The sequence below is a fragment of the Lupinus angustifolius genome, chromosome LG11, assembly GCF_001865875.1.
Source record: "Lupinus angustifolius cultivar Tanjil chromosome LG11, LupAngTanjil_v1.0, whole genome shotgun sequence".
Classification (NCBI taxonomy): domain Eukaryota; kingdom Viridiplantae; phylum Streptophyta; class Magnoliopsida; order Fabales; family Fabaceae; genus Lupinus; species Lupinus angustifolius.
In genome coordinates this window covers 19615756-19631237 of record NC_032019.1, presented here as the reverse complement: position 1 = coordinate 19631237, position 15482 = coordinate 19615756, and the positions used below count along the sequence as shown (strand labels likewise).

Genomic DNA, 15482 nt, shown 5'->3' with positions numbered 1-15482 from the left:
TAACATGTAATATTGTAAATATTTCGACGAACATAAATCTTCTATTTTCACTACTATATCATTATATATTTGGCACAAAATGAAACAACCACCTCATTATATGCACCTATAACTTTTTATTAATTTATTTTATAACAAAGCGGTCATTTCTATTTGTGGCATTGAAAGCATATTATACTTGTTATAGAAGATTTATGTTCCATTTTGACCAAATAAATTTCTTCTCTACTAGGTGTTAAGCCTCTATCCAATCCAAAACCAAGTTTCAAAACATTTTTGGGTCGTATTATTTCCAAAGTCAAATTCAATAATGCTTAAGAATATGGTGTCTCTTGCATTGAATACACCGAGTTTGACAAGTTTGGAGTTACTGATGGACATCTTGCTCCAAAAAGGTACATGATTTTCTTGTACTTGCTCTATTTCAATATTTAATTTATCTCATAAACTGTTATTTGAAACTTCATTGTCTAGAGTCTAGACTCCCTTGATATGTAAAAATCTGATTTCCAGTTTCTGTGATATATTGTGCAGCTTCAAATGATTTGCAATGCTTAAGTTGAAATACGCTTCTAGTAGACACACAATTACAAATGTATAATTTTGATGATTAAGAAGGCACTGTCCCCAAATTTGTGTTGATATTGAGAATGGGATGCTTACAAACCTTCATCTGTTTATTAGCTCAAGAGCTTTACAAATGTATATTTCATGTTAAAATGAACTCACCTGATATAATAGGATTCATCACTTCAGGAGTTTATCATAAGAGTTATACAGTCATAAGTAGTCATGCACAGAGGTTGGTCGGGTAATTTTTAGCAAATGTATAAGATTTTGAAAAAAAACTATCCCACCCGCAAAGAAATATGACATACCAAGTTGAAGCAATGTTGTGTTCTAATATTTTTTGGTGAAAATTGTCTCATTTTTGTTTTCTCAGTTGCAGTATCAGTTGATGTGATAGTTAGGTTTTAATTTATTCTGTCAGACACCTCTTTATTCTGTCTATCTTTTAGGATTTCTAACCTGGAATGAACAACTCAAATATCAACTTTATTTTTCATGATCAAGTTTGCAGGCAGATTTCCCAGCCAATACAAACATCTTATATGTTGATTTACGTTCTGTGGAACTAGTTGGATCAAGTAAGAATGAAAACAGTTTACCAGGAATGGTGATAAATACAAAAAAGCCAACCGTTTATGTAGATCAGTTTGGATTACGCCATAGGTATGTTTTTACCCAGTGAACTTGTCAATGCAATTCTGTTAATTTTCTCTGTTTTATTAGTTAAAATGGAATTAACTGAAGCATTTGTCTTTTCTCTCAAATACCTTTTTTTCTTTCCAAAATTTGAAAGAAGAGACACATGTCCAGTCACAGCAGTAGCTACTCAAGTACTTCATACTCTCTAGAAGAAACTAATTTATATACATGTATCTATCTCTTACCAGAGAGACAGAAAATTATGCTTTTTGCATAAATGAAACCAAAAGCTGATATAATTGGTTTCCTTTCATGGGTTAAAAATGAAATTGATATGGACTTTCATCAGTGATTATCTGCTATCATGTTCATTACTTATTGCCATTGGTCAGGGTAGATTCTTCAACCTTTTCCTTTATGGCTCTTAGCTTCTCTAAGTCACATTTTCCAGCAAATGAAATGTTATATAGCTATAATTATACTGCTGAATATTGCATGTTACTGATCCCATTTTTATTGTGATTCACTAGTGTCTCTGGTGGCAGACTAGAGTGTACAATGCAAAATATAGCAGACAATTTTTCCAATAAATTTTCATCTAGGTGTTTAAATGGTGTGGAAGGTATATCATGATCTATCCGTTTGATCTCATTAATCATACCCCTTTCCCTTTTCCTTTAACGTTTATTTTAGTTTAACAACATCGTTATATGTTTGTGAGCAGATAAGCTGGATACATTTATTGTATATAATGAACGAAGAAGGGTTACCTCATCTGCTAAGAAAAAAAGAAGACATGGAGACAAGTCTTTACACCAGGTTTGATTTCCTTATCATGTTTCAATTATCTATTCTGTCTAGATTGGGAGGACTAAACATTGTTACTTGTGAGCTTCCATTATCTTGATACCATTCCAAGCTCCATAATGACCTTAGACATCCTTGTAACTTCTTATTCTGGGGTTTGCACTTTTACCAGGATAATTGGGTAGTACTTACTAGCAGTTTTTGCCCCATCTGAGTGTCATACTGCTGTGTTCTAGAACACCAGTGTCAGTAGGATAGCCTCAGTAGATGCTCTATGAAGTATAAGGATTATTTTCAAGTTTCTGAAACAGTTTGAATTAAACTAATGACACCAAGACAAAAACTGTAATTTATGTTTTGGAATTGCCAATGATTGTTGCTCTTAAATATCTAAGATATTCTGCAATTACATGCAGACACCTGATGGCTCCCTGTTGGATATCTTACGAAATGCCCATGATCTTCTTTCACAATGTAATATAAGACTTCCTGAGGTATAAGTGTATTATGTTGTGTGAATTATGCAAAAATTCATTCATTTTCATTTTCATTTCGTTGAGTGCATTTCCATGATACAGTAAGCTATTTCTGATATATTTGTTTTATTTTTGTACTGAATCTCATTTGATAAAGCATGTAAGTTTGTAAAAGGTGGACAGTTATGTTTTGTATCTGCATTCAGTTGTATTAGATTCTGTTTCTCTCTGCTGCAGATTAAAGCTAATGAGAACTATGTTGATTCTGGACCCCCATTTCTCATCCTTCTGCATCCTGCTCTTGGTCCTCTTTGGGAAGTCACCAGACAAAAGGTAACACTATATGTTACTTTAATTCTCAATTATCATTTATCAAAAATTGTAATTTTGATACTATATTTTTTGTGTATGATTATTAAAATCACAGTAGTTTCATTTGAGCTCTATCAGTAAATGTATAACATTTGTCCCAGATATGCTGATTTCAACTGTTTTCTTCTCCTAAATGGGTCAAATATAATATTCAAGATCTGTTCATTTAACGAGCTTTGTGACACATTTCCCGTTACTGAAATTGTGTTTGACATGATTAATTAAAAAGGTTCCCTCTATGTTTCCACATTCCACCCATATAGTATTGTAACTTATGGCACTCATAGGATGACTTGAACGTAACTATTTAACATGAAATTCCCTCACTAATATTTTCTTCAATACTAGTTGCTTAAAACATGGTATATCTAAAGCTTGTTGAGAGTGAATTTTGTTGATCATCCTTTATAGAAACAACAGATTCCAATTCTGTTATTCTTTCTTGTGATCAGTTTTACGGTGGTTCCATATCAGAGGGCTCTGAGTTACAAGTAGAGGTTTCAGAGTTCCTTTGGAGAAACGTTCAGGTTCTTACTTCTCAAATTGATATATTTTGTTTACTTATATGCCGTGGGATTGCTAAGATAGTGGGCTTATGTTTGACCCTTTTTCCCAGTTAAATGGAAGCCTGATCATAAAAACTGAAAATGTTATGGGCTCAATGAAGATTAATGAGAGCGGTGAATCCATACTACATTATGGGCAAAGGTACTATACCGCATGTATTAGTTTGACATTACCCTGATTATCCCCTTGCTCTTGCCTCCAGATCTAAGCCATGGGGCATAAAATTATTTTAGATTGCAAACATCAATATTTTATGCACATTTATCTTGCTAGGTGTGGGAGATGTAGATTGCAAAATGTCAAGGTGCAGAATAAGGGAGAAATATTTGGTAGTGAGTTAACCACTTTCGCCTGTGATGTTCTACCATCTTAGTTATTATAGTTTCTTAGATATTCATGAACTTGTATGATCTTAATATTGTTTTTTGTTTTTTTATAAGGATTGTTGAATGTTAAACATTTCTTAATTGTATAAGATTCGCTTTTCTAATGCTATAACACTTTTACTACCATTATTATTAGCTAGCAAATATTTAATTTTATTGTAAATTTGCCATTATATTATTAAAAATAAAGATTGTTAGTCAATGATACATTGGGATCATGAGAGGAGTATGTATGAAATTAATTTTAAATAAATTTAATTAGCCACGGTTTGATTGTAGCAAAATAAATAACTAGTGACAAAATTATCACGTTAGCCACGGTTTTCACCGTAGTTGAATTGTATAGACCGTGGCTAGATAAATGTTACCACACTTTCCAGTAGTGTAGCGAATTGACATAATGACCGTGGCTATATTTTAGCAACGCCACTTCTTGCCACAACAACAACAATTGTGGCCACTCAATTTAGCTACGATTTTTTTGCACATTAGCCACGGTTTCGACCGTGGCTAAAAGGAAGTTTTATTGTAGTGAATCAGAGATAATTTTATATGAAATCTTTCGTGTTTCTAGGAAGATGATCTCGTATGAAAACCAAAGTTACCAAGGTGATTGGTATTTTTTTAATGGTAAAAAAACAGTACAAAATATGAAGCATTTTTTTCTTAAGAGCATAATCAAAAGCCATTTTGAAGTGAAGTAGGGGGAAATGGGGTCTCGACTTGTCTCAGGTTCTGTTTCTCTTGCATTAACGATAACACTCTTCAGTTTGCCAGTCGAAGCAAATGACATTTACCATTCGTCAACAACACCTCACAAGAATACCTACAAACATAACTCTTCTACAACACCGACTCAGACAAAACTACCCAACATTCTGACCCATTGCACTACTCTACACCATCACCATCTCTAGAACACAAGCACCGCTCTCCACAACCACAACAGAACATAAACACATGCACCACCATCACTCTTCTACACTGCTAGAGCACAAGTACCGTCATCACTCTTCACCCCACTTGACCACCACTAGATATGGTATTTAACAATATCCACACACATATTTTGTACATACATTTTTATATATTTTATAATCATCCACTATTATTTTTGAAGCATCAACCTGTATTTAGTTGCAATACATAATCTTAATTTTCAATTTTCAAATATAGAAATAATTTGCAAACGATGGGTTGAGAAACGGTTGCAGTCATTAACAATGCCTTTTCCATCTCCCAAATTAGGGAGAGTACAATTTTATTGTGGGTTGATGGGATGCTAATACCTTCCTCTATCCGTAACCATCTCCTGAGCATAGAACTTTTGTTCAAAAGACCATATTATCCAATATGGGCATAAAAGAGAGTTTTCTACGCTTTAACTATAAAAAATGTAGCGGCGACTCCAAATATCTTGGGAGAGCTCAACATTGATTTCATCTGTAACTAAGTCAAAGAGTCTATTTCTAATAGAAAATGTGGTCGGGGCAAACAATTAATGTCCCTATGATTTCACATCTAATTATCAATATGCATAATAGAGAAAACTCTCTTAATAGTTATAGTAATATCTCCTGAATGATAATCTAAATGCTCTCTCAATAATATCTCTCGAATTCGTCTCTATTACTGGGATGATAATATGAATTGTTTTCCCTTAAACCATGATCATTAGGATTTAGGAATCCTTTTAAGAAAAATTCCAAATAGACCTAATATTCTACTTCCATATTCATTAAGTAATTTATTGAGATGTATGGTCCTCTCATATACTACTTGAAGAGATAATTCATTTGGAGGTGACTTTGTTTACTAAAATATTTACATTTTGCTTATTCTAGAAATAGAGTAATTTATTGAGATGTATGGTCCTCTCATATACTACTTGAAGAGAAAATTAGTAAAGCTTGGCCTGCAAGATATTCAAACCTGGCCTCATAGTTTCTAGGGTTCTTCTTCTACTATAAAAGGGCAAAACTTGTGGCATATTAATTCATCACAAAATCTTCACAACAACATCAGCAAAACACAAGAGTCTTGTGTGTATTTTTGTGAGAATTTTTGTTCCATTTGAGAGAATATTTGTGAGAGAGAAAATATTATTCTTTATCCTCATCATTATAAGAGGATTTGATGTATTCTCCTTTTTTTTTCACAGTGAAACTTTGCTCGTGATCGCTCATGGTTTTTTACCTCTCACACTGAGGGGTTTTTCCAAGTTAAATCTTGTGTGTTATTCTCTTTCTATTTTACTCACTTCGTTTTTTGTCCCTAATTGATATGATCTTGTGCTTCCGCTTAGCACTCTATCCCTAACAATTGATATCAGAGCTCTTATGCAATTGGGAATTTCAAAATGTCTACAAATTTTGACATTGAGAAGTTTGATGACAAGATTAGCTTTTCTATTTGGCAAGTCCAAATGAGGGCCATTCTTATCCAGAGCGGATTAAATCTTTAGATGGAAAGTAAAAGAAATCAGCTTCCATGACCGATGATCAATGTGACGAGTTGGATGAAAAGGCGCATTCAAAAATCCTACTTTGCATGTCGAAGGAGGTTCTTTGTTAAGTTGCAAATGAAGAAACCGATACGGCTTTGTGGCTAAAGTTAGAAACTTTATATATGACCTAGATTCTCACCAACAAGCTTTGTCTCAAAGAATGATTATATATCATTCGTATTGTTGAAGGTACTCCTATTCAAACTCATCTTGATGAGTTTAATTCTATTATTATGAATCTGCAAAATATTGATATTAATATTGAAGATGAGGACAAAGTTGTTTTGTTGGTTGTTTCTTTACCTTCTACCTATAAACATTTCAAAGAAATCATGTTGTATGGAAACAATGATACCTTATCCTTTGAAGAAGTTAAATCTAATTTATTGTCCAGAGAAAATTTTGATCTTGAAGTTAATTTTATGGACAAGGGTGAGGGCTTAAGTGCTCGAGGTAGAACTCAAGAAAAAGGGAGTACCAATTACAAAAAGTTTAGATCCAAACCTAGGGGATGCAAATCCAACAAAACTTGTCGCTATTGCAAGAAACTAGGGCAAGATTCCAAACCCAGGGGATGCAAATTCAACAATCCCCTGAAGCTGCTAATATTGAAGTAGATTCTAATGGTGATATTCTTTTATCTATTGTCTCTTCTAATAAGACGAGTAAAACAAAATGGATTCTTGATTTTGGATATACTTTTCATATCTGTCCTTATAAGGATTTATTTACCTCTTTTGAACATGTTGATAGTGGTGTTGTTTTGATGGAAAATGATACCCAATGCACGATTGCAGGAATAGGTACAATTTAGATCAAGACTCATGATGGTGTTGTCAGAACTTTGGCTAATGTCCGCTATATTCCAGATTTGAAGTGGTACTTGATTTCTTTTGGCACCCTAGAGTCTCTCGGGTGTAGGTATTCAGCTGAATGTGGAGTTCTAAAGGTATTAAAAGGTGTTTTGGTATTATTAAAAGATAACTGAGTTGGTAGTTTATATGTTTTGCAAGGATCTGTTATGACAGATTTAGCAGCTATATCTTCTTCTATGTCTGATAGCGATGTCACCCAATTATGGCACATGTGCCTGGGCCATATGAGTGAAAAAGGCATGCATCCTTTGAGAAAGCAAGGTCATCTGGGTAAACATGGCATTAGTAAGTTAGAGTTTTGCAAACATTGTATTTTTGGGAAACATAAAAAGGTTAGTTTCTCCATTGCAACTCACCGTACCAAATGTATTCTTCATTATCTTCATTCTAAACTTTGGGGGCCTTCTAAAGTTCCTTCCCATAGAGGATGCCGCTATATGATGACCATCATTGATGATTTTTCTCGTAAGGTTTGGGTTTATATTATACGGCATAAAAATGAGACCTTCTCCACTTTCAAGAAGTGGAAAACTCTTGTTGAAACCCATACAGGAAAGAAAGTGAAGAACCTCATAACAAACAACGGATTAGAGTTCTACGATGGTTACCTTCATGAGTTCTGCATACATAATAGTATTATTTGACACAAAACCATTCCAAGGAATCCCCAGCAAAGTGGTGTTGCAGAAAGGATGAACATGACTTTACTTGAGAGAGCTTGTTGTATGCTCTCAAATGTTGGGTTATGGCATCAAAGTGAATTTTGGGCCGTAGTAGCATCTAAGATGTTAATGATGGTAAATTAGCACCAACAACTGTTGAGTGCATATTTATTGGTTGTGCGTCTGAGTGTAAAGGATATCGCTTATGATGTTCTGATTCAAAGTGACGAAACTTAATTCTTAGCATAGATGTGACTTTTAATGAGGATCCATTATTATCCTCTGGAAAACAATCTGTTGTGTCTTATTCTACTAGTACAGGTAATCTGCAGGGTACTAGTATGAAGGTGGAGTCGATAGTGAAGCCCACAACTCTTAATGTTGATGTTCCATCTTCCTCTACAAATCAATTTAGTATTGATTATTGTTATGTTGATAATGATGATAGTACCACTTCTCCTCTTCATCAGCATGAAGATTATTATTGTATTGCTCGAGACAAAACCAAAAGACTAATTAAAAAGCCAGCTAGATACGTTGTGATGACAATTTAATTGCTTATGCATTGTCAGTTGCACAAGAGTTAAACAATAGTGTTGAACCTTCCAACTATACAGAAGTTGTTTCTTGTGCTGATTCTTCACAATGGCTAGTGGCTATGAATGAAGAAATTGAAAGTCTTCATAAGAATGGTACTTGAGCTTTAACAGAGCTTCCCAAAGGCAAACGACGACTGAGATGTAAATGGGTCTATAAGAAGAAAGACGACATTCCTGAGGTTGAAGATTCAATATGCGAAGCACGACTAGTTGTTAAAGGCTTTAATAAAAAGTAAGGTATTGACTTTAATGTGATATTATCACATGTTGTTTGTCATAGTTCCATTTGTGTTTTGCTTTCTTTTGTTGCTTTATTTGATTTGGAGTTAAAGCAACTTCATGTAAAGACAACTTTTGTACATGGAGAGATAGAAGAAGAAATTTACATGGAACAACCTGAGAGATTTATTGTTCCTAAGAAGGAGCATCTTGTCTGTCGATTGGAGAAATATTTATATGGCCTTAAAAAAGCTCATAGAAATTAGTACAAGAGGTTTGATTCTTTTATGATTCGGCAAGGTTATTGCAGGAATCAATTTGATGATTGTATTTATTTCCAAAAAATTCAGATGAATCTTTCATATACTTTTTACTTTATGTTGATGATATGTTAATTGCTTGAAAGGTTTAATATGCATGATTGAAAATATGTTTCAACTCCATTTGTTGGACATTTTAAGTTATCTTTGGATCTTTGCCCACACACAGAGGAAGAGATGGAGTGTATGTCACATATTCCTTACGTTAGTGTAGTTGGTAGTCTTATATATGCTATGGTGTGCACTTGACCTGATTTAGCATATGTTGTTAGCATGGTTAGTCTATATATGAATAATGCTGGAAAATATCATTGGAGTGCTGTAAAATGGTTTTTTCGGTATCTAAAAGGTACTTCTGGCATTGACTTAGTATTTGATAGAAGCAAGGACACAACCGATGATGTTGTAGGTTATATTGATTCAGATTATGGTAGTGATATTGATAGAAGAAGATCTCTTTCGAGTTACATCTTTACTCTCTATAATAGTGCTATTAGCTAGAAAGCTACTCTTCAGTCCATTGGTGCATTGTCTACGACTGAAGCAGAATATATTTCAGCAACAAAGGGTGTGAAGGAGGCTATTTGGCTCCAAGGTTTGATAAATGACCTTGGTTTAACACAGGGTGTTCTTACAGTATTTTGTGATAGTCAAAGTGTTATTCATTTGACCAGGAATAGTCGTTAGCATGACAAGACCAAACACATTGATATAAAATGTCACTTTATTTGAGATATTGTTACTATTTGTGAAATTATAGTAGAAATTATACATACATTGGGTAATCCAGTAGATATGCTTACCAAGCATCTTCCAAATACCAAGTTTCAACATTGTCCAGACTTGGTTGGCCTCTATAATACTTGAGTACCCTTCGGGGCTTTTTTTGGCGATGAGCAACTTATCAAATTGGAGCTAAGGTGGAGATTGTTGAGATATATGTGCGTCTCATATACTACTTGGAGAGAAAGTTAGTAAAGCTTGGCCTCCATGATATTCAAACTTGACCTCCAAGTTTTCAAGGTTCTTCTTCTACTATAAAAGGGCAAGAGTTGTGGCATATTAATTCATCACAAAATCTTCACAGCAACATCGACAAAACACAAGAGTCTAGAGTGTATTTTGGTGAGAATTTTTGTTCCATTTGAGAGAGTATTTGTGAGAGAAAATAATATTCTTTATCATCATCATTATAACAGGATTTGTTGTACTCTTCTTTTTCTCATAGTGCCACTTTTCTCATGATCGCTCGTGGTTTTTACCTCTCATACTGAGGGGATTTTCCACGTTAAATCTCGTATGTTATTCTCTTGTTCTTTTACTCACTTCATTTTTTTGTTCCTAATTGATCTGATCTTGTGCTTCCGCTTAGCGCTCTATCCCTAACATATATATATATATAACCACAAATAAATAAATCTCAAAAAATCAGGTGGTGAAATAAACGATACTATATTATTATATTATATAAGTATGACTTTATAAGTATTATACGAGCACGAGTTGTGGCATATTAATTCATCACAAAATCTTCACAACAACATCAACAAAATCTTCACAACAACATCACAAAACATCACAAAATCACAAAATCTTCCAAGGTTCTTCTTCTATTAAAAAAGGGCAAGAGTTGTGGCATATTAATTCATCACAAAATCTTCACAACAACATCAACAAAACACAAGAGTCTTAAGTGTATTTTGGTGAGAATTTGTGTTCCATTAAAGAGAGTATTTGTGAGAGAAAATATTATTCTTTAACCTCATTATTATAAGAGGATGTGTTGTACTCTCCTTTTTTTTCATAGTAGAACTTTGATCATGATCGCCCGTGGTTTTTACCTCCCACACTAAGGTTTTTCCATGTTAAATTTTGTGTGCTATTCTCTTCCTCTTTTACTCCTTTTTTGTTCTCAATTGATCTGATCTTATGCTTCCGCTTAGCGCTCTATCCCTAACATATATATATATATATATATAACCACAAATAAATAAATCTCAAGAAATCCCGTGGTGAAATAAACGATACTTTATTATTATATTATATAAGTATGACTTTATAAGTATTACAATACGGGCACGAGTGGATATAATAATTTATATGTGGAGTATGCCTATATAATATGAGAATCATTGAATCATAAAATATATTATATATATTCCTAATAAAAGAGCTAATAATCTAAGGAAAGGAGCACACTAACCTGACAAACATAAAGAAATGATGTTTGAAATCTAGAAAACATGGACTTGTTTAGTGATGCGTTGTTAGGCACGTTCTGTCTATACTCTTTTGCATCTTGTGTACAGCAATACATGCAAGAAAGTCAAGGGGAGTTAGGGACCACAAGAGATTAGGGACAGAAAAGGGGTAAGGGGATTAGGGGGCCACAAGATATATGGAGGAAGATTACAGAATAAAGTGGACTTGCGTATATCATTTTACTTTGCTTCTAGTCGAGCAAACCTAAAATACACTCATATGTATAAACACATAAAAACAGGCTCAGAAATTTGTGGGTTCAATTGCACTCACACAAATGCATGTAGCATCGTCTCTGCATATCACTCAAACATAATTCTAGCTAAAAGTTACAACTAATATCATATGGTTAATTGTGATTTTAAAGCCCCCCAAAGGTGAAGGCACACTGAAATCTACAAAATCGGATTCTCCAAATATGAAAATTAAAACTACCTAGAGCTACAATATATCATCAACCACTATTATTTTTAATGAATCAACATGTATTTAGCTACAATATATAATCTTAAGAGTAAATTTTCTAGGCTAAAAATAATTTGTATTGTCATCTAATTATTATACTAGTTATATATAAAATTTAAATTCTTATCTTAATTTGAAACAAAAATCTATGTTATGAAACACCCTTTAGATATTAAATACATTAACTAGTCCACATTTTATATAAAATCTTTTTATTTTTATCAAAGATTAATCATGGAGTGATATACTACTAACACATGTTTAATTATGCAAGGTCTAAAATCTTTGTATTGTTATCGATTAGTATTTTATGCAAAGTTCATCAAAGTAGTTGATTATTGTTTACAAAAACAAAATGTGTGTTTTCATTTATTTATATTGTGCTTTTGTTGTGTTGTAGTGCTGTAAAGGGCACGGGCACACTGTCCCATCATGTATATGTTGTTGTTTATATGCATTGTACTTTTAAATGTGTGGCAGACGATACAATATATAAATAAAATTAAATATTCAATCTTTCATACTTGGAACAAAACAAGTCCCTTTTTATTTTGTGATGTTGAGCGAGCCTCTCTTTGTCAGTATTTAACAAATTGAAGGGTAAACATTGTGCTAATCCATAAATAAATATAAAAACATCAATTTTCAATTGATATAAATTTGATTCTGAAGGTTGTGTAGTAGTAATGATTAGTGTGTTAAATTATAGTTATTCTCGGTTGTGGGTACATAAAAATTTCCAAAATTGCAAAGAAATGACGAGAAAATATAATCAATTTGACCACAATGTTGATCATGATAATGTTGTAGAAATTCCAAAACCATTATATTACAACCATGATTATAATTACAAGGTACAACTTTAAAGTTTATTGGGTCATTTAAGTAGTTCTAGAACGCCACATAATCAAAATTAATATGAAATTACCATTTCTCTTTTGAGAAAATACAAAAACAATTCTAACCATTAATTTAAATATAATACATATGACTCTAAAGGTGGGACTACTTAGACCTTGGTGGGGAATGTGTCCCCACAAATTATAAGAAATGTTGTACATAAAATTGTCCCTAATTTATAAGTATATATGTAAAGTCATGATACGAAATGGAGAAAATTCCAAAATTTATATCAATTTCATCTTGAGTTATTCATATTAAAAATATATAATTTATGCCTTCACTATGCCATATATCGTAATAAACAACAGTTATTCAACATCACAATTTTGAACGATGCTGTTGAAAATGAGGCGGAAGAACATCAACAGCGCATAATAAAATATGCGTTCTCAATTTGTGTAACTTCAACAACGCAGTCTTGACAAAACGCTATTGATTATCACTAACTTTAGCGTTGACTTGAATGATTTATGTTTAACAATGCATTTGATAGAAAATATTGGTGATGTTAATATATGCAACATCGCATACTTAAGGAAGCGATGTTGAAGATGACATAGTAACCGCGCTTGCTTAATTATGCGATGTTGATGTTTTACGACTTTTTAAACGTCCGAGATATTAATGGTGGAGTAGTTATGTGTCTCTTCATTTGTGGAAATATTAATGCTTGAGTGGTTATGCGTCTATTGGTTGTTGAAATATTAATGGTTGAGTGGTTATGCGTCTCTTCGTTTGTTGAAATATTAATGATTTCTCATCTATAAATATTGTGGTTCACTCAATTTTCTATTTCATCGGTAAGAGTATGTGTTTCTATAAGAGTATATTCATGAAGATAGGAGGAAGAAAACACAACGTAGTAAAAAAAGAGCAATACTGCAGAGAGTGAAAAAGAGAAAAAGGACACATATATGTATAGTGGAGTCGAGGAAAAAATTATGTTTCTGTTTCAGAATCATGTTAATGAGGTCTTTAACAACTTTTGATTTTGTAAAAGGACCCAGATTTCAAAATCATACAAGATTTGCATTAGATGAAGATTTAATTTCTAAAGTATTTAGTTCATTGATCTCTTTCAATTTTTTCAACTTATTGATTTCCCTCATTCAAATCTTTTAATTTTCAGAACGGGCAAGATTTCAGAAGGAAAGTGGTTGTTATACAAGATTTGTATGAGATGAAAATTTGTGTACAAGAGTCGAGAAAAAAATCATTTCCTTCATTGAAATCATGTCCAGGAGGTATTTAACAACTTTTGATTTGGCAAAAGGACCCAACTTTGAAAGGAAATAAAAGGAAAATCATCAATGAATTCTTTTTCATTGTATTCTTCATTTGTCAAATCATTTAGTTCATTATATTCGCATGTACGGAAGTATTTAGTTCATTATATTCGTATGTACCAAATAACTTAGTTCATTATAATATATTTTGCCTCTCTGAATGAATAATAAAACAATTATTTTGGATGTTAATTTCTATTTTTTGTTAATTATTTGGATGGTTATTTTCATTAATACTTTTGTTGTTCCTTATTAATAAATATAATAAAGAAATTAACAATACTTAATAAATACAAAAACAAATTAAAAAAATGTAATGTTTAATATTTTTCCAGTTTCTTATTAATAAACACAATTATATAGTAATCTACTTCATGGCAACTTCATGTTAATTAACGTAAATTGATGTTGTATAAAAAAATTTCAGTTATATAATATGTTAATTTAACAGCGTATAACTATGAACATGCTGTTAATTTGGAAAATTAGTTCAGGTTAACAGCGCATAATTATAATTGCGTGTCAATTAGATTCTATTCAATAACACGTAATTAAGATATCACTATCAATTAGATTCTATTCCATAGCTCATAACTAAGATAGCATTGTCAATTAAATTTTATTCAATAACGTTACATCTCGGTAGCGTTGTTGATGTGTTAATGAAAATAAGTAGTAAACAATTGGATACACAACAACAATAGAATCTTTAATATACGTTGTTGAAGATGTCAATACAAAAATGCTACTTTTAACATACGCTATTGAAGATGTCTATTCAATAGCGCTACCTTTAAAATGCGTTGTTTAATTGGTAATACAGTTTAAATATCTAAAATATGAATCATTTCCTATAAGCTCTCAAACATAATCGAAAAGAAATTCTCATACTCTCAGCAAACCCTCATACTCTCATAAACCTTCATACTCTCATAAACTGAAAAAACTTCATTAATGGCTTCCCAAAGTGGTGATCATGGTTCTCACAGTGGTTCACCTCACCTATACTCACTTGCTACGGCACACATCACATACTACTTAGAATAATGACTCTAATTATTATCCTAGTCTAGATATGACCAAATAAGCATAAGACAAGTTGATTGTTGAGCCATCTTCAAGGTTTAATAGAACTTTGTCTTCATCAAAACATAGGCAAAGTATTGCTAGTGCTATCCTTGACACTTTGCACTTTAAGTCATTAATATTTCATTTTCCATCTCCCAAATTATGGAGGGAGGTCTATGGTCTTCATTTTCCCATTACACATATGAATATGTGGGAGGAAGATAAAATCACATCAGACATCCAAATTAAATATTTAATACATAAATTAAGTTTATATACTAGTGTGAGCGATCAACGACATTGCCTTTTTAATATGAGTGTAAGGGTTGTTAATACTTTTCTTGGTCTATGATTGACTTTCGAAATCTAGTTCCTTTACCATATTCCAGATTGGGCATGAAGACAATTTTCTATATTTAACCGTAAAAAATATAGTGGGAATTGTAAATCTTTTGGAATATAGTGGAATTCCTTTATCGCTTGAAATATCTTGCAACATT

At 32.4% G+C, this 15482-nt stretch overlaps 1 protein-coding gene across 1 annotated transcript; it reads left to right on the top strand.

Annotated features, from left to right (window-relative positions):
• LOC109359808 (UTP--glucose-1-phosphate uridylyltransferase 3, chloroplastic-like) lies at positions 320 to 3804 on the top strand. Its single transcript, XM_019604505.1, has 9 exons — positions 320 to 395; positions 1075 to 1233; positions 1740 to 1831; positions 1934 to 2028; positions 2433 to 2510; positions 2730 to 2825; positions 3317 to 3391; positions 3481 to 3572; positions 3705 to 3804. Exons 2-9 carry the CDS (start codon positions 1175 to 1177, stop codon positions 3802 to 3804), a joined length of 687 nt encoding a protein of 228 aa, XP_019460050.1. The 5' UTR covers positions 320 to 395; positions 1075 to 1174.

Bases quoted from the DNA above. Each gene is read 5' to 3' on its own strand.
- LOC109359808 (XM_019604505.1), top strand. From the start codon at position 1,175: ATGGTGATAAATACAAAAAAGCCAACCGTTTATGTAGATCAGTTTGGA. The intron at 1,234-1,739 runs GTATGTTTTTAC...GTGATTCACTAG, and splicing joins CAGTTTGGATTACGCCATAG to TGTCTCTGGTGGCAGACTAG. The intron at 3,573-3,704 runs GTACTATACCGC...TTATCTTGCTAG, and splicing joins ATACTACATTATGGGCAAAG to GTGTGGGAGATGTAGATTGC.